This window comes from Pithys albifrons, chromosome 9, assembly GCF_047495875.1.
Source record: "Pithys albifrons albifrons isolate INPA30051 chromosome 9, PitAlb_v1, whole genome shotgun sequence".
NCBI classification, from domain to species: Eukaryota; Metazoa; Chordata; class Aves; order Passeriformes; family Thamnophilidae; genus Pithys; species Pithys albifrons.
In genome coordinates this window covers 24406918-24425907 of record NC_092466.1, presented here as the reverse complement: position 1 = coordinate 24425907, position 18990 = coordinate 24406918, and the positions used below count along the sequence as shown (strand labels likewise).

The following is an 18990-nucleotide window of genomic DNA, read 5'->3' as shown; positions in this document are numbered from 1 at the left end:
AGATTAGAACAAACTCAATAATTGTCACCATGGGACTGAATAACCAGGTTGCATTCATGTTTGTTTATGTGGGAATACAGTGAAAAATTTTCATCTGAGACCCTATCATATAGCGTAGAAGAGTTTTTTCCTTAATTTGTTTGTTTATTTATTAATTTTAACATAGCTCTAACCTGACTGGTTCACCCTCTGTTTCTCCACAAACTTTAAGGATTCAAGTTCAGCTCAATACCTTTGTCACTTACCAAAGGAAAAATGTGTTTCCTTGCTATTAGAATAAAAAATGGAGTCTAAGATTCCATTCTGCTCTGATGCCCTTTCTGTGATTCTTGGGGAAGTTATGAATTATAATGTTAGGTATGTGTTTTAAAAGAGAAAATAAACCTTGATTTAAAATCAGGTATATATATTATAGTAGGGGAATGTTGTAGTTTTGCATACATATCTCACCATTTAGTGTAGCATGGGAATATGGAGCTGCTTGTAAAATATAGATATTTGCATTTAATGGCAGTTATACGAACTGTCATGGAACATTTAAATTCCTTAAGTGTTTTGGAAGACCTTATCCAGAATCTCTATAACATTACTTAAGCAGCACAGTGATAATTAATAAGGGATTGGCTATAAGTGAGAAGCAAGGTTGGTATTTGGGTGTGCTGGTTTTGTTCTAGAAGACTTTTGGCTAGGAGGCAGTGTCTGAATATTGTAACTTAAGATTTGCTGTGTGGAAAGGAAAATAAAAGTCCCTGTATACTTTGTAAAACTTGGAATGAGAAGTGTTTATAGGGTCTCATGAGGATTCCAAGTTTACTTTCTCAATTTCGTTTTCAACAGTAAGTGGTCATTTCATCATTCTGCAGTCCAAAACTCCTCCTACAGGGTAAATCTCTTTCACTTTGTGTGGGGGTGGGGGCTTTTGGTTGTTTTTTTGGTTGTTTTTTGTTTGATTGTTATTTTTTGATTATTTCCTTTGGGTTTTTTTGTTTTTTGTTTTTGTTTTCAGTTTTATTTTTGTATTAAGAGATACATATATCTGATAGTGGTTTTGGGGATACTGTTATTATACAAATGATTCCCCAGAATACAGGCTAAAACATCACCGTTAATACTTGAATTGAAATAATGTAAGATTGAATAGCTGTGTTGGAAACTGGTTTGGGTAAAATCAAAATTTTCACCAAAAATATAAGCCCTGTATTCCCAGAACACCTGGCACCTTTTTTAGTTCTAGTTCTGTTTTTTGAAAATATATAAAGACTTCCTTGAAATGCATTAATAATAAATAATGGAGCAGATTTGATTCAGATCCAGACTGTGACTGTGTGTGACTCAGAATAGCCCAAGGGGTAGGGCAGAGTGTGCACGATAATTTGTTTCCCAGTATCTTCACAGATTTCACAGAATATTCTGAGTTGGAACGGACCCACCAGCATCATCGAATCCAACTCTGAAGTGAATGGCCCATACAGGGATCAAACCAGCAGAGCTTGGTGTTGTTAGCACCATGCTCTGACAAACTGAGATAATCGCAGGTTAAAATCGAATTCACAGAAGAATGAGCCTTGGGATGGCTGCTAATCATAATTTAGAATATATTGCCAAATCCACAAGTTCTGTTAACCACATGAATTTCTTATGAGATGCTGAGACTTACCAGTGTGTAAGCTTATTTCACCTTGTAGCACCTGATGAATAATGTAGTTTAATGAAAGAGGTTTCCAACTCCAGATATTAACATTATATTAGATAATATAAATATTATTTCAATAAGTTTCATGATTCAGTCCTTGATTATAACAGATTTTACTGATTTGGGTAATAAAGCAGCAGGTAAGGCAACAAATCCTTCTACTCAGACAAAATACTCTTTTTTAGGCATGCATAAAGAAAAAATGCCATGGTCAACAAGATCTCAAATTTAGGAAAAATAATTCAAGATTTCAGTTGACTTAATTTCAGTTATTTTAACAATTTGTAGTGATTATGTAATATTAAGACATTAATGAGTTTATTTCATCGGAAAGTATGTATGTGCTTGATATTGGCTCTGCAGAGCTCCAGAGTTTGGGTATATAATAATACCTTGCTTCAGGTACTGCCTCTACAGCTTTGAGTGATAGCTGAGAGTAGTGGAACTTCTCCATTGCTGTTCCAGGAAGTCTATTCAAAATGAAGACTCTGCATCTTGGGTTGCCTCTTGCACTGTAATTGTCAGGTTCTTTCATAATATGGCAGCTTCAGAAAATGGGCTGAAGCCTGTATTGAATCAGCATATTTCTATTTCAGTTATCTGTTGGTTTAACGGTTAAGACTGTTAACAAAAGTAGTAACAGTTGTGATGGTATACATTAGTTCTGGTGATCGTACAGATTAATACATTTCCTCTGTCAGAACTAGTGAAGACTTTAGTTTATTTCTCCTATGCAGTTGTTTAGATAAGTGTTTTAAATTTTAGCCACTTCTAAGCTAAGAAGTTGTGTTTTAACTGGCAGTTTGAGGATCTACGTGTCCCCTTAGTTAGTACCTGGGTTTACCCACTTCTGAATGATCAATTTTATGGGTTTATTAAGGAACATTACTTCTAAGCAGCTCCTTGAGGTGTACCTGCCAGAAGACTAAGGGACATTTATTTTCATTCTATAGCCCAGCATATCAGATGAGTTTTAGGAGACATCATTTTCCATCTGTTTCCTATCCTCAGTGCAACAGACAGGAATCTTATTTCTTCCAGAAGAATTGCATTCAAGATACAAAAAATAGCTTCTTTGTCTCATATTTTTAGACTCCAAATTGGTATTTTTCAAGAAGTAGAAACCTAGAGTGAGAATATCAGAAACCTAAATCACAGTGGGTACACAAGCTATCATGTAGCTCATGATTCTTCAAGCCTAAATTTGAGTACAGAAATTTCAGGTATGATGTCTTGTGTAGATGTAGACCTACTTTGAGTGGGATATGAAAATAAATCTTCCTCCAATGTTGGAGAATCTTTGGGAGCCTTATTACAGGTAATGATATTGGGTTTATGTTCAGAAAAAATAAATTAAGGATGGTCAGAGATGCAATTAATCCATTTTCTGCTGCATTAGCCAGAAAAACAAGTTGTACTTTATGAATAAGGGCTAGATGCCAGGCATAACAAAATGATTTGGTCCAAAAGCTTAAAAGATTTAAAGGGGGAAAAGGGTTGCAACTACAAGGTACCCAGGGTATATATTCCTTGGATCATACCATTCTGCATAAAGCTATTGTTTTAACTTGTTTGAAGGCTCACCATAGTCTCAATGGACAGGAGTGCAGAGTAAGTACGTATTTTTACATAACCTTACACTTCTCCTATGGGTTTCACAGCCACATTTATAACGGGAAATTCAGTCTATTCTGTCATCAGTCTTGGTTTATGTACCAATGAACAGTCCGGAAGGGTAGGCCAAATAATGCTAAAGTGATTTGAATGCTATGCATTAGGATTGCTTGCCATTTAAAATTTAATAACATGGTTTAGCAGAGGTTAGAGTCTAGGGCCTAATTGTACTGAACTAGGGTTTAACTTGTTTGTCTCTCTTTTTCAGTGCGAGAAAGCATTCTATGATAATAATATTTGAAGTTCAAATAGAAGTATTTTTCTAAAGAAAATGGCAGCTGAGATAAAACAATACAGATTTATTTATTATTTTTCTTTTTTTGTATGTGTAAAAAACATTAACTTTGTTAAATAATTACTCTTTTCTTTTCTTTTTTAGGTTGTCTTAGTCTTCGCTCTTAGTATTGGTGCTCTTGTAATATACTTCATAGATTCATCAAAGTGAGTATTCGGGTACATTTTCCTTTCTTTCCTTTCCTGCAGCAATTATACATCTTTAAATTGCTTCATTCATCTACTTCAAATCAGTCCTTGGTCTCATTGCCTGAGTGCAAAGAACTTTATAATAGCGCATAATCTACAAAAATAACTCAAGAATAGGAAAAAGATCTGACATAAACTAGATTGAACACAGTCACAGTGGATCTGTAGAATAAATAGAGAGAAAAACTACATTTGTGTGTTGAGATTATACATACTATTCAAAATTAGTTTTTATATTCATTATGCATCTGTAGAATCTTTCAAATTCAGGACCGGGATAAGAAATACAGGCTAACAGTATTTGTCAATAAATTGCAGTTTGCAGAAGGAAAAAGGTGTCTTAGGAGACAGACAGGAACACTTCTGAAAACCTCTGAATGAATTAGGCTGTATGAGCATTATATCTTGCATATCTGTTCATATTTCCAACTTCTGGTTTTGATAGATTTCTACCAAGATAATGTGAACCAGTAAAATTCTTCAAAGCATCCCCAATATTTTTTAGATTTCCACCGATGTTATCATATAGTGTTGTAGTTTTGGCCAGGCAATAGAAAATTTCATCCTGACCTTTTGAGGTATGTGATGGTTTGACACAAACTCATGTAGCTTGGAGTATATTCTGCTATCTTTCATACTCCACCCTTGTTTTCATATCAAGCTGGACATTGTGTTATAACTGGCAAATTGGTAGCCTAGCAGAGAGGAAAAGAATAAAAGGGGACTTAATAGAGCATTCTTCTTTGAATTCCAATTCTTTTGGGAGGATGATATTCAAAATATCAATAGCATTTTAAAGTTCTATGGCTACATGCTTACTGATTTTTTCTGAACTAGTTTTAGGCTTGCCATTACTGCAATGGTTAAAGAGTGTGATTGTATGCCTAAGTCACTCCATTTGAGCCTGCCTAGCTGTCTGTAATGGTACTGGCTGTGTTCTAAAATAATCGTTCCGTGACTCAGAAAATCAGACGCTCCACTGTTGACATCTGTACATACTGCTATCTAGGAGCGTGGTAGCACCAGCAAAACATATTCTTGGATACATGGATGTCAGCTCTGTATTGTGCGAGTTTGAAGTCGTAGATGTGTCGAGCATAACACAAATAACTAAGGTAGAGATTTTCTTGGTAGAGACAAGCCAAGTGATGGGAAAACTCAAGTTCTATCTTGAGCTCCCTTGATGTGAGGAAAATTATTTTTTTCTTTCTTACCATAGTGAGGAGTTTTCATAAATTTTAGAAATTTTTCTTTAATATATAACTACTGCTGTATGTAATGTGGTACTTTTCTGAAGATCTCTGTACAACTTTTAAAATCACAATGGCATAGCTTCTGGATGGTTATATGTCCAGGTCAAAAGTGTGGAGTAGAATAAAACGTATTCCCATTTATATTTTGATTTCAGATAAATAAGAACTACAGCTATGTGTTGAGGCAATTTCATGAAACTACAGGGTTATATAATGAATTTTAGCACTACATTCTTGTAGTCTTTGATTGTTTTCCTCAAGAAGATCAAAACTGACAACATGGAATGAGATGTTTCTGGGTGCTTAAGCTTTTCTATGGGACACCTAATCCACGTACTGCTACTGGCTTATTGGCTGCTTAATCAACAAGTGTTTTAACTGTGCATTTTTCTGGGTTTTCAGTCAACATTTAGCTCCTGCTGCAGTTTAAATTCAGCTACTTCAAGTTAAGGTACTTTATTTGCACACCTTTGGTTTCTCTTCCTTTCTTCTCTCTTACTCTTCTTTATTTCCTCTTGGTTTGTATTAGCTACCCTGACAACAGTTTCAGCAGTGCAGAATCAAATAGAGGGATATATATCAATCAATTTAAGGTCCACAAGTGCATGCTTGAAAAATTCATTCCTTTGAAAATTTGGCTAAACAGGAAATAATGAAGGTAGGGTGAGAGGAATGTGATGATAGCATCAACAAAACAGCTGGAACAACAGAGACAAAGGTTCTAAACCAAATTACCAAAACAGTTATTCTTGGTGGAAAGAATGAGGGTTACTAATTTTGAAAACTATAGAGACTAATTCAATCCTTTCATCAAGATTATTCTTAATTAATACTATTCAATGCTTCTACTTTTTACAAGCCACCAGTTTGAATTGTTATCTCCCAATGCCCAAAGTTGCATAGAGAATACTTTAAACTTAATATGTACACTTTCAGTGATGTGTGGTAGCAACTAACTAATAAAGATTTCAGTCCTTTATTTAGCAGAGAAATGACTATCTTGGTTTTTCCATCAACTGAGTTGTCATATCCTGGTAGGAAATGTTTCACTTACTACTAAGCCTAGACTCTTCCTTTGCTTTATTTGTAGAATGTCATTCATAAAGTGCTGTGTTCTTGATCAATGGTATTTTTCAATACTTGAAGTAGAAGATAAATGTGAAACATTTGCCAAATAGATATTATAAATGTTACTCACATACTTATTTTAATATTTAGGTAACAAATAACCAAATAATTAAATTTTTGTTTTTAGAGATTTTTTTTTTCACTTTGATGTCTGTCTTCCATTTTGGGTTTGAATGAAAGCAGAACATTCAAAGAAGAAATAATAAGCAGATATACTTCAGTACAGGATAGCATCATTATTGTAACTTTGGTTCTTTTCTTATTCATTTTTCCTTCAAAATTTGTCATAATTTAATTTTCCAAGGTAAGAAAATAATGCAATTATCCTTCATTCTTAAGAGGAAAGTCTGACATTAGATGGTTGTCTGGAGTCTATTGAATGTGCTGCAGTAGAATAAAACTTGATGTCTGCCATGGTTTTTCATTTTACTTGCCTTTCCATGAGTTTTCACAAACTTCCTCCTTCTTTTTACCACTTTTATTTATTTTTCTGCATGTTAAATGTTTTAGCAAATACATATAAAAGTATTTCTCTGAGGATTATTTACCTCAGCACTAGAGATGCATTGCCCATTTCCATTTCTGTTTGTCATTCTGACCTCTGCATATTGCACTGAATTTCTGACTTGAATAGAAAGAATAGAGAGTAACATTTGCCTTGATCATCTTCAGGCATGGACAGTAAAAGCATTAGCAGAGAAATTAATTTTCTGCTACAATGGTAACCAAGGGCTGCTGTTTCCTATATCTTGTAATGGCAGCAGCATGGCAACTGTTTGTGATATGAATAACTTTTTATGCTCTGGTCCTGGGTTCTCTTCTGGACTGCAACATGATGTAATATGCAGCTATAGATACTAGATTTTTTTTTTTTTGCCAAACAGCTTACTTTCTAATGGGCAGTTGTTAGTGTCCTCTCTCTTGAAATTTACCTCATTCACTAGAGACCCTCTACTGAAAACTGATGTCAGTGTAGAAATTATACACAATCAATGTACATGAATGACAAAGTGAAAAAAAAATCTCACAACTTTTTTAGTTTCTACTCACATGTGTTTTTTCAGATTAGCACTGTGAATAGGAAGATTTATACAAGTATACTTACAGGCATGTAGGTTCATGCTGAGCTCAGAGCTTGTTCTCAACTGTTGTGTTCTTAATCAGAAAGCTGGAAAATGGTGTTAGATTCCAAGCCTGATTTTTAAATTAACATTTTAAAGTGAGCTTTGTACTTTCTACAAATATGTCTATTCTAGACTTTTCTTAAAGGTTTTTAAATTTCTAAAGCTGTCAGAAAATACCCTACATACCCTCCCCATATCTGTACCCCTTGCCTCAATGCTATGATGAGCACAAATAAATACTTCTAGTCACCACAAACTATTAATTAAATTATTATATAAGAAAAAAATCTTTGTTAAGCCGCCTTATGGTTGCAACTTCATTGCTGACATTCTGACTAGGGCATGATTGTTCTTTCTTTTGTCCAACTTCTATAAAACAAAATTAAAAAAAAATCTATATACACATGCATAGTTTCCACATACATATTTGACTGCATAAAAATTCAGTCTGACTTAGGGACATATTAATTTTTTGTGGTTTGTTCTGTATGTGGATAACTTTTCTAAAAGTTTGTTGTCCCCTTCGGGAAAACAGTTTTCTTTCTCTTCACTTAGACCTTTGATTTCTGTTTTTAGTCTTGTCATTAGTATTTAGAGTGAAGCAAGTCTTTGTCACCTCTGTTAACAATGAGACTTGTTGATCTTAAAGGTCTCTTTCAACCTAAGTGATTCTGCCTACTTGCTTAGTAGCAATATTATCTGGAAACACACCAGTGAGGCTATAATAGAAATTGCCTAGCAAAACAATACAACAGTACAGCAAAACTCTTGTTTCTTGTTTTGGAGGATTCACACTGGTTTCTTGCCATTGTATGGGAATATATTAGGAAGGATGCATTGGCAATAAATATTCTGTTTGAGGAGTTTCCTGCGTGGCAGCACAAAGAGGAAAGTGCAATCAGCAAGTTCTCTTGGAATGTTTTACTAGCAAAAATATTTTTTTCCCCTGAGTAGTAGTTTATTTCAAGTCCTTATGAACTCTGTTATTTTGTTGGAACATTTGAGATTAAGTTGTGATTGTGTAGCATTTTGACTTTCCTGCTTGTTTGCTACTGCTGCCATTTTGTTTTCTGAAAGACTTGATTATGTGCAGCAAAATGTTCTATTGAAGTACTGCAAGCCTGATGAGAATTATTTATTTAAATTTATTACAGATACTGCCCAAGAGAATTTACATCTTTCTCATTTGTTTAGGCTGTGTTACCCCTTTTACAGGCTTGTATGAGGTATGAAGTTTAACTGAGTAGTTCAATAAGTCTGTTAACAATCAATACTCAAGTTTTTTTAGATACCAATCTCATCTTCATTACAGATCATTAAGCTTTTCCATATTACATGGAATAATCTGCAGAACTTTTTGATGACTCTTTCTCAGTTTCATGGCTCTTTGATGAAAAAGAAATATTATTTAATTTTAATTGTAAATCAACAATTCAATGCTGCTACATCTGAATTTTGAGTGGATCTCATTTACTTGATGTATTAAAAAAAAATAAATTAAGATGTGCCTAATACCAAAAATCAATTCTTAGAGAATTGTTCAGCGTTCAGCTTGATCTTAGATTTTATTATAGATTTCAGGTTGCAGCTTGGTATTTTCTGAGTGTATTTTTCTTTTCAATCTGCTCGACAGATAAGTGTAAAAGATTGCTGGATTTTTTTCTCCAGTAACCAGTTTTAGATCTATGCTGTATCATTTTGCTGAGGATATCCTGTGCAGTTCAGCATTCAATGCTCCTAAGTATGCATTTACCAGTATTTTGAAGGTGTACAGGTTTTTACATAGCATTTCAGTCTTCATATTTGAGGAATTAAGTAAGTAATTAGTGGCACTAAGCTTTGTTTCTAGTCTTCCTACTTGTAGTGAAACTTACTTGTGCAAAAATATTTTAATTATATTTATAAAATTCTTCTTTGTCTTACTACTCTCATTAATCCACACTAAGAGACCACTGGAGGATTCCCTTATACTAAACACATATTAGAATTAATACATTTTTTTCCCCATGAAGCGTCACTAGAGATGTAGAATTTGACTTCAAATTCTTGGATCTGGTTCAAGGAAATACTGTTAGATAATATTTACCATTACTCAGATTGCTAAAATTACAATGGCCAATATCTTGACAAGTAGATTAAAATAGGATTGTTCCCTCCATAATGAGAATTCTTGGGAAATAATACAGATTGTCTACCACAGTTCTTTGCGGTTGGTGGTCTTGTCATATTTTGTTCATTTTAGTTTTGTTAACACTGCATCCATTTCTGGCCATTTTGTGGGCTGATAAACTTTGTTCCATGTTGAAGTAAATCCAGTTATACATGTTGTCTCCACCTTATTTTTTTTTACATTAAGGGAGAAAGAGAAACTTTTAATTCATAAAAACACCTTAGTTTTGTTAACTGATCAATTGTCAAATAGAGTATAATTTTCTGATATAAAGAAAGTTTACCTTAAATATGTAAGTGAATTTCTCTTGAGTGATTATCTTCAAGTCACTTGGCTTTTACTATTATAACAAAATTATAACTTCAGTTGTTCCTACTGCTGATTCTCAACAAATGACAAAATCTGTGGTTTAAAAAGATTTTCAATACCCATTAAACTGATTCAACATTAAATAGGTTTTTCAGCACAAGTAATGTCTAATTTTATCTTTACCATGTTTGTAATAGGTGAGTGTACACCATTATTGCTTTGATTGAAAAGTGATTTACAGGAGAAAGCCTTATTTGTGACAATGAACTTTCATTTTCTTCATTCCTCTGCAAATTTTCCTGGGAAAATGTCCATAGCTAAGCTCCAGTGCTTTCTGTTAGCTCGCTGCAGCTGGAGCCAGGTGGGTGTGCAGCTCAGTGCACGGCCTCTAAAGCAGCTGAATACCAGAGAGATGGAAGGCCTTTGGTAGGTACAGATGGTGCTACTTATGAGTAAAATCCAGCAACAGCAGTGATGTGATTATTATAAGGTAAAAATGAAAAGAAACAAGCCAAAATGGAAGGGAAAAATCCACCAGGTAATTATTGCCCATGGGTTACTGTGCACGTTGCTCTCTAGGGCGAAGAGATTAGGTATGATTGTATGTTTTTCAGGCTTGTTGGTAGACTTCTGTTCCTTGATCATCAATCACTGTAAATGTTCTCTTTCTTGAATTATTAAAAAAGCTGGATGTAGTGAGGCATACCTGTAAAACTGAATGCAAGTTTTGTATGCTATCCATCTCTTGACCAAGTGTTAGCATTTGTTCTCTGACATATTCAGAGTGCTTGAGTTTGATAAATTATATGCAAATAAAATTTGTGAAACTCTACCTGAACAATTCTTCCAATCTATTTAAAAGATTATAATAATTAATAAAGATAATTCTTCTGTGTGTGTTTATCACATTAGTGAAATAATATTGGATTACACTCATTTTCACTAGCAGTACAGAAAGGCAATATGCAAATATTCTGATTTCTCTAGACGAGCCATGCAATGAAATTTCTGTTAATCAATGCAAGTAGTTTGTGTTTACACAATGGTGAAAATTAATTGCTGCAAATGAATTAAATAAGAAGCACTGGGAATGGGTTTCAGATAAAATAGCAAACTAAAAAATCTTCCTTCCATAACTGACAATTCAAACTCTGGGGAAATTTCTGGGTACTGTTTTTACAGAAATTCTTAATCATGATACACCACGTTGATGATGCAATAAATTGCAGTGGATACATTTTCTGAAGTGTAAGGTCTTGTAAAAAAAAAAGATCTCAGTAATTGTAATTTCCTCTTGAGCTTTCATGGAGTATGACTGAAAAGAGTCTGGCTCTGTTTTCTTTGTACCTGAAGGAGACTCCATCAGGTATTTATAGATGTTGATAAGATTCTTCGAGCTTTATCATTTTCATACAAAACAGTCCTTCAGAACTCTCTCAGCCCTCCTCATATGACAGGGCTCCAGTCCCTTTACAATCTTTGTGGGCCTTCCCTGATCTCACTCCCCTCTGTCTGTGTCTGTGTGCTGGAGACACATTTCCTAATGTAGCCTGAAATTTCTCCTGACTTTCTTTGCTATAAGGGAACATTGGTGGCTTATAGTGAACTTCTGGACCTCAGATTCTTTTCTGCAAATCTACTTTCCAGCTGCAGCCAGTTGCATGGTATGCTAAGGAATCACTGAAGTTCAAGCTTGTATAATTTTGTTATTCCAAAAATAAATCAGTAATTTCAAATTACTAAACTTTATACATGCAGTGATATTTAATTACTTTATTTGTATTAAAATGTTGCTAGACAGACCTCTATGCAAATATCTGTCACTTAAATGAATGTGTTTATACTGAACATAGCAGGCTTAAGGGTTCAATCATCAAGAAGCTAAATCCTCATTTTTTCATTAGCCAATTCATATGTTTAAATTTTTGTCATCTCTTTGAATAGTAGCTGCAAAAATGAGAGTACCATATTTCAGGAATCACATCCTTCTTTTTAAGGGCTAGATGGAATTTACCAATGTTTTTTTGAAAATCTGGCCATTATTTTTTCCTTCTCTGGTTTCTGCTGAACTGACAGAAATATAGTTTCGACGCAGGCAAAAATTTGTATCCTGGGCACATTTGTAGGAGAGCAAGACATGTTTGTCTTAGAGTTTATCTCTTTTTAAGGATGAATGGAGGAAATTCTCATCTGAATGAAGTGTTGTCTAATTTGAATAGTCTGTTTGATATATTTACATAAAAAGACTTTTTCAAAGGAGCAGGATTTTACACTAAAGTCTGTCTTCATATTTTTTTGTGGAGAGGAAAGGAAAAATATCTTTGTAGTGCAATTTCTAGGCTAATACCAGAGGAATGCCTTAAGCCTTGGTAAGGCCTCCAAGCATGCTTGTATCAGAAATATGTAGAGACAAACTAATGAGGGAATCTGGAGAGAAAGAGGAATGATTAGAAATTGAGGAAAATTTTTTGACAGATAAAGGAATGTAGAGTGGTTGTTGGCAAAGGGTTTGTTTAGCCTGGGGAAGGAAAAACCCTCCACCTTGTGATGTAGGAAGGACAGACGCAGCACCATTCCAATATGGAAATGGAACGGTACCCAAATGTCATCTACATGGTGTTTGAAGTAACCATAAAATCTATATAATTTACAGCTTTGCAGGTTTAGTTTGAAACTTAGCAAAAGTTTGATAGCTGTGTCAGTGGTGAAATATTGGAAAAGATAAATTATGGTGGAATTTCCTGCATCTCCGGTGTCTCACTAGTACAACATATACTTGGTGATACTCTGGTTGGTAGGATGTTGGAATATCTGATTGTTATGTCTTCAGAAATGTAAAGCTGACTATGTGTCCTGAGATACTCAACGGAAATGAAGACCACTTTGTTGCTCTGAAGATTTAAGCCTGCAGAGTGGTAAGGGTGTCTATAGGATTTCAGTGATACAAGCATATTTTTTACTTAAAAATATTAAAGATAAAAAGTGAATATTTAACACTCTCATCTTTTGTAACACAGTTTCTTACTCATTATTAAAAACTCAGAGACTCTCAAAAGACTGGAATAGATGGATCCAAGTGCAGGGAAGATGTGTGATCCTGTTTTCATAATATGTTCCTTTGCAGTTCAAGGTCAAAAGTATTTAGATAAGAGTTTGGTCTTTTAGTGTGGCTAATTAGTGAGAATTTTATTTTGAATCCAGAGACATACAGGAATGTTTCTGAGAATTAAATGTTTGATGTTAGCATTTTATATCTTGTCTGAAAATGAATAAGAAATCAAACAAGTATCTTGCACCACCAGGTAGACAATTTTTTATCCCCTTTCTGTTTTGCAAGTCAGTTTTGGCATCTCTTGAAAAATGGCATTCATGGCAAGTGAGTTTATACTGGTGCTTCTGAAGCTATTTACAAGAAGTAAATTTAAACACATATGTTTGCACATCTATATATAATCTAGTTTTGAGTCAAATTCTTTTCTCTATGCTGAGGGAGTGGTTTGTGGGATACCTGAAGTCCTTAAAGGGATGGGGGAAAGGCACTGGCTGAACAGACTATAGCAAATTGTTGCCTCATCTGGCAATTTTTCTCCAAGCAAGTGTCCAGTGCTAAAGACCATTTGAATAACTCTGACTGGTATTCAATGCTCTGATGTGGCCAACTGCATCTTTCTTTTCCGATGAGTTGCTCCTACTTTTGTGTACTCAGAAGTCCAAAGGTATCAGGTTAAACATGAGGGTGAAAAAGGACTGCAAATTGGCAGCTGTTTCCAGTTGATTCCTGTCAGACTTCATTGCTTTCTGGCTCTGTTTTGGGAAGGTTGTCCCCATCTGCTCTAAATTGTATTTGCTTTCATAGGGCACGATCTCAAAGTTTCATTTGTGCAAGAGTAAAAGAAAGGTCTTTCACCTGAAAGTTCAAAGCAGATGTCAGGCATAATCAGGCATGTTTAGAAAACCATACTTCTAAACTATGTTTTAAGTTCTGTAGTTTATCCTCTGCTGCTCTGCCTGCATAAATCTTGTATTAGTTTTGATATCATGCTCAATTCATATCTCTGCATGAACTCATATGTCTCTGAGTCCAGTGAAACCACAGTGTTAAAAATATCTTTGTTATCTCAAAACCCCAGAACAAGTGTCCTTTTTAAAATTCTATCCATGCCTATGGATACAAAATCATTGCAATAGAACATCCTAGTTTTTCATTTCCATGGCTTACTAACCTTCTAAATTTATGTTTATTTTGAAAATTATATTTGATATTGGCATTACAGTACTACATCTTATGGAACATCTAAAGAACAGTCTGTAACTTGGCGGCTTAAATTACAATTTACTAATCATCGTTGTCTCTGAACAATAATTTATTGTCTATAGTGATTAATAAAAATAATAAGCTTATTGATGTCATTATGCTTACATACACATTCTTTGGATAATGACTTGGATCTGACTTAAGAAATATGGATAAAAAAAATTTAGACCAGTATTTAGTTGCAGCTTAAATTTCGGTAGCTTTCATTGGGAACAAGTTCTTAAGAAACCTGCCCTGTGTGTGTTTTCATCACCTACACAATAATTTGAAGGTCAGTTTGTGTAATGAAACTGGATAGATCACATTTATGGCCTGCTCAGTTTTGCTTCTCTGTTTTCACAAATTCATACTGTGCTGCTTAATGGGTTTTCAGTATTGTTGTGAGAACATATTCCTAAATTTACAATTTAAATCCTCTTAAAAACCACACCAGTATATAATTTATGTACAAGTTAGAACCTTTCTCTAGTTTTTGTCCTTTTCCTCTTTTCAAATGAATCTCTGCATTTTGTTTCATCCCCAAGCATCTGACAATTGATCTGCAAATATTTCATCCCATGCTTTCTTTCCCGGTAGACAGATAGGCACACTGAGTTAGAAGCATTCTTCCTTAGCACTGGACAAATTTACAAATTTATGTAATATAAAAGAGGAGATAACTCACACATGGTTTTAAAAATACCAGATACCATATAGCTGTTATCAAAACATGGCTTGCACAGAAGATTTCCTTTCTAAGTGGAGTTGAATGTATAATCAGTGCCTTACCCCAATGCTTTTCAAGCTCCAGATACAAACAAAGATATGACCTCTTTTCCTTTCTTTCCTCCCTTTTCTCCTGACAGCTTGACAAATTGTAGCTTTTGGGACACCCCAGTAGTTGATGAGTCATTTCTGTGTAAAAATAGAATTCCTTGCAGCAAGGACACCCATTCCACTTTTGACGCATGTGTCATTTCTAACAGAGTCACAGGGCCAACTGTGCCATGTTAATTAAGCAATGAGGGGGAAAAGAGCACTCTGTTCAGTAAATACCAGAGCTGGAATCCAACAATACTGAAAAAAGAAAAAGGAAATCCCGTATACATAAACATGAATACCTGCATGCTTTCCCTCTTTCCTTGTACTTGGCAGACATTTTGAGCCTTTTATAGATACCTTGTGCAATTTAATGAACATCATATCTTTCTTCTGCTCCTGGCCCCTGCCTCACCCCCCCTTATTTTTGTTTTTGTTCTAAAAGCCTCTAAAACCTGACAGAATACCAGCTTCATAAAGGGAATTGCAAGGTCTGATTAGTGTTACAGAAGAAAATTTGCAATGAAGTATTACAATAGTTATCCTTTTATTTGAGAGGCACAGAAAGAGTGCTGCAAAGGAACAGTGATAAGCCATCAGCTGTACCCAGCAGAAGGTACCTGTGATAGAATACTCTCTACAAGCCTCAGTAACAGGAAGTATTAAATACAAATATGATTAATATTAAAATGGCCATTTGTATATTGTAGATGATCTTGCTCACTTTAATACTCATAAAGTTTTTATTACTCTTATCAAATCTAGTGCAGTTAGAGGCAGTGGGGCAGATTGTGCTTTAGCAAGATTTTTAGCTTGTGGCATATTTATTCATCTGGTACTGATGGCAATTATTTGGCATCAAAAATGAGGGCCAGTCGCTTGAGCGGAACAATGTTATGGTGCTTAAAGCCCTACTGATGCAGTGCTTTTTCTGCAGATTTTCAGATTCCTTTTTCTCACAGACTCTCTACTCTGATAAGCATTAGAAATAGTGAATTTTATGCAAGCTGGATTCTATGCAACATCCATAAAATAATTAATTCGTATAATTCAGATAATTGGATGAGTTTGCTGGAGACTGTGATACCTGTAAAATTCATTAGACAGTGCAAGTCTGATGCTAATAGCCATAAAAGTTATTACATCAGCCATATGTGTTGTTCTTGTTACCATTTTGCATCTAATCTTTTCTCAAAACAAAGTAATTTTCTATCTGCATATAATTATTTCAATTTCTATTAATTGTACTCCATTTCTACTAAAAAAAGGTCACTTTTCAACAAAGGTGGCTCCGTTTGTACCTATTCATATGAGGGAATGGAATTATAAGAATAAAAGTATATTGATGATATGAAGTATATTTTGATATTGTTTATATTTATACAATTAAACAGTATTAATTCTGATAGCTTGTTCTGCTTTCACAGTTGTATTGGTCACAACCCTCATGGGTAACTTGGATTTTAAAAAATCTAAGGCAATACTGAAATCAACAGTTGGTATACTATTATTTACAGAATATCCATTCTTTTACACATAATCTTTCTGAATAATACTAATACTTAAATTCTTGCAAAGCTATTTGATAACTTAATTATAGGCTCAATTATTTCTTACCTTACATTTGAAATTTGGCTTTAGTGACTTACATTATACTGATATCATGAAATTCAAGTAAGAAATAGGATTCATAAATTTGTATTCAGAGGAAATAAATAAAAGAATTACTATTCGGAGTATCAGTCACTGTATAAAGTCCCATAACACTGACAGTGTTACACTTTTACTGTAGATCTGAAGTGTTACATACATTTTGTGCAAAATTAAGGGAGTAGAATAAAAGCAAAAAAGAGAAAAGAGTGAACTAAATTTCAGGATTACCTTGTCTTGCCTTAATTAAAACTGAATTACAACAGACTACTGGGGAAGTTCTTTGAACCATAAATACTAAATGAAGGAAATATCAGTTGAAATGGATTCTATTGTTTATTGATTTGGGAAATTTTATAAAGAAGAAATAAAAAACAAAAAATTTCTCCTGAACTACTATTGATGATTGCCTATCTATTATAAAACTATAACATATTTCACTTTTTTCATTCAATTCTTCAATGAATACAAGGACATTGTGATATCTTAGGTTAAGGATTTCTTTTTTTCTTTAGCTGTGGCTGTAGACTGCGAAAAAGGCTAAACGAGATTGTGAAATACCACTAGTTCTGGAATTTAGGCCACAGGGCCTATGGTGATCATTTTGTTGTATTTCTTAATATAGCATTTCATACAGTATTTTGCTTTAAACAAGTATCTTCTGATCACAAAGATATTTAGACTTCCCTTTAAAGATGTGATGTGGTACAAAGTCTTCCAGTTACCTGGAGCACTAGTTGTAGTGGTTAACTGACTTTGATGATGATGATGACAAGGTTTTAGACTGAATCATTCTGCAAGTTTTTGTTTGTTTTTGTTGTTATTTTTTTTAAATCTTTGGCATTTTTATTTTATATCTAACATTTCAATTCAAGTATTTTTGCAATCCAAACTGGGTTCTACTGGATATTAAAATTTCAGTGATTTTTAAGAGCTTCATTTCAATGAATACTTGCATTTTCTTATTCTCCTCTGTTTATTTATGAAAAATATGATAACTATTTATGAAGGACAAAATTGATATAGTGCTCTCTGTTTTTAATTATACTAATTTAGCCAATATAAAAATAATATGATATTTGTCGTGAAGAAAACTTTACTTTGCATTGTAGAAGCTATCAGAGAGTCACAGAATATGCTGAGAATATGCACTTTGTCTTCTAAATAAATACAACTTTTGAGGTTGAAGTCCCTTACAGAAATGCATATGACATAATTTTTTCTGAATAATTGCATATTCTATTCTGTTTGGAGAAATATTTATTCCATCTACATTTTATTAGTGTGTTGCAATGCTACCATACCTACCTAAAACTGTATCACTGCACTAAAAAAAAACCCTTCAACTTTGTTTCCAAGCCCGCTAATCCTGCACATCTTTGTTTAAAATATTAGCTTGACAGAAAACAGAAACAAGCACCTCCCTTCTGCTTAAGGCATTCAGTAGTTTAAGTGGAATATAGACTCATTTCCATTTATGTCCTGGAAAATATATCCTGTCATTGTTCACATCCCTGTGTCTTAGCAACAGTGTTTGCAGGGGGAAAAAAATGAAAGAAGAAAAAGAACCCCACAAACCCAAAAACCAACTCATACCCCAAATGTGTTCCAAATAATACAGTTTGTATTCACTGGTCTACAGCCCATATTATATTATTTATATTCAGTAAAAAACTATTTTCTGTGTCTTAGTTTCTGTAGTTCTGTGAGAGCTTACAGTGAGATTTATTCATTCCTATAGTTTGATGTTGCTGAATGAAAGACATAGCATGGAAAAAGGTCATCAGCAATCAGAAAATTAATTCTTCTCAGTAGAGAAATAACTGCATTTTGGGTTTTTTATAATGTTTAGATTAAAATTGGAAACAAAAGTAAAGAAATAAAAATTTTCTGGAACATCTTGGTGTGAGTCAGTGAAGCCAAAGTTCCCTTCCTGTGATTACTCAGACACTAGTAAGTCTGGGACTTCCCAAGGAGCTGTAGGGAGTCTACTTTGTATTTCTCCCCGTGACTCTGCATGCATATCCATTGTTGCTTCCTTTTTCTTTTTTTGCCTTCTTTTTTTTTTAGTGATATGGAACTTTCCTTTGTTTCAGTCTCTAATACAAAAGAAGTGTAAAGGTATTTAAGATTTTGCTGTAACTATGCAGTAACACAGCTCTGTCTGGCAGTAGATAATGCCAGTGCTATATTGCCATGTGAGACATTAGAAAGAATGATTATACAGTAGGAAGAGGGACAGAAAAAGGATTTTTCTGATCTCTTGAAGACTGCCTTGAGAGAAATGTCTGTGACAAACATAAATTTGAAAAAAATAGATGTTTATTGGTCTCTGACAGGTGTTGCACTGTGTCTCCCTTCTTCCCCTTTACTCAGCCATTTGGTTGCACTTT

The 18990-nt window shown here is 34.1% G+C and overlaps 1 protein-coding gene across 33 annotated transcripts in view; it reads left to right on the top strand.

The window, feature by feature from the left end:
- KCNMA1 (potassium calcium-activated channel subfamily M alpha 1) overlaps window positions 1–18990 on the top strand; it is a 430172-nt gene that overhangs the window by 196335 nt on the left and 214847 nt on the right. For all 33 annotated transcript variants that reach the window (XM_071563747.1, XM_071563746.1, XM_071563758.1 and 30 more), the window contains one exon: window positions 3747–3808. In XM_071563747.1, coding sequence (XP_071419848.1) covers window positions 3747–3808 — 62 coding nt within the window. The remainder of the gene's footprint in view (window positions 1–3746; window positions 3809–18990) is intronic.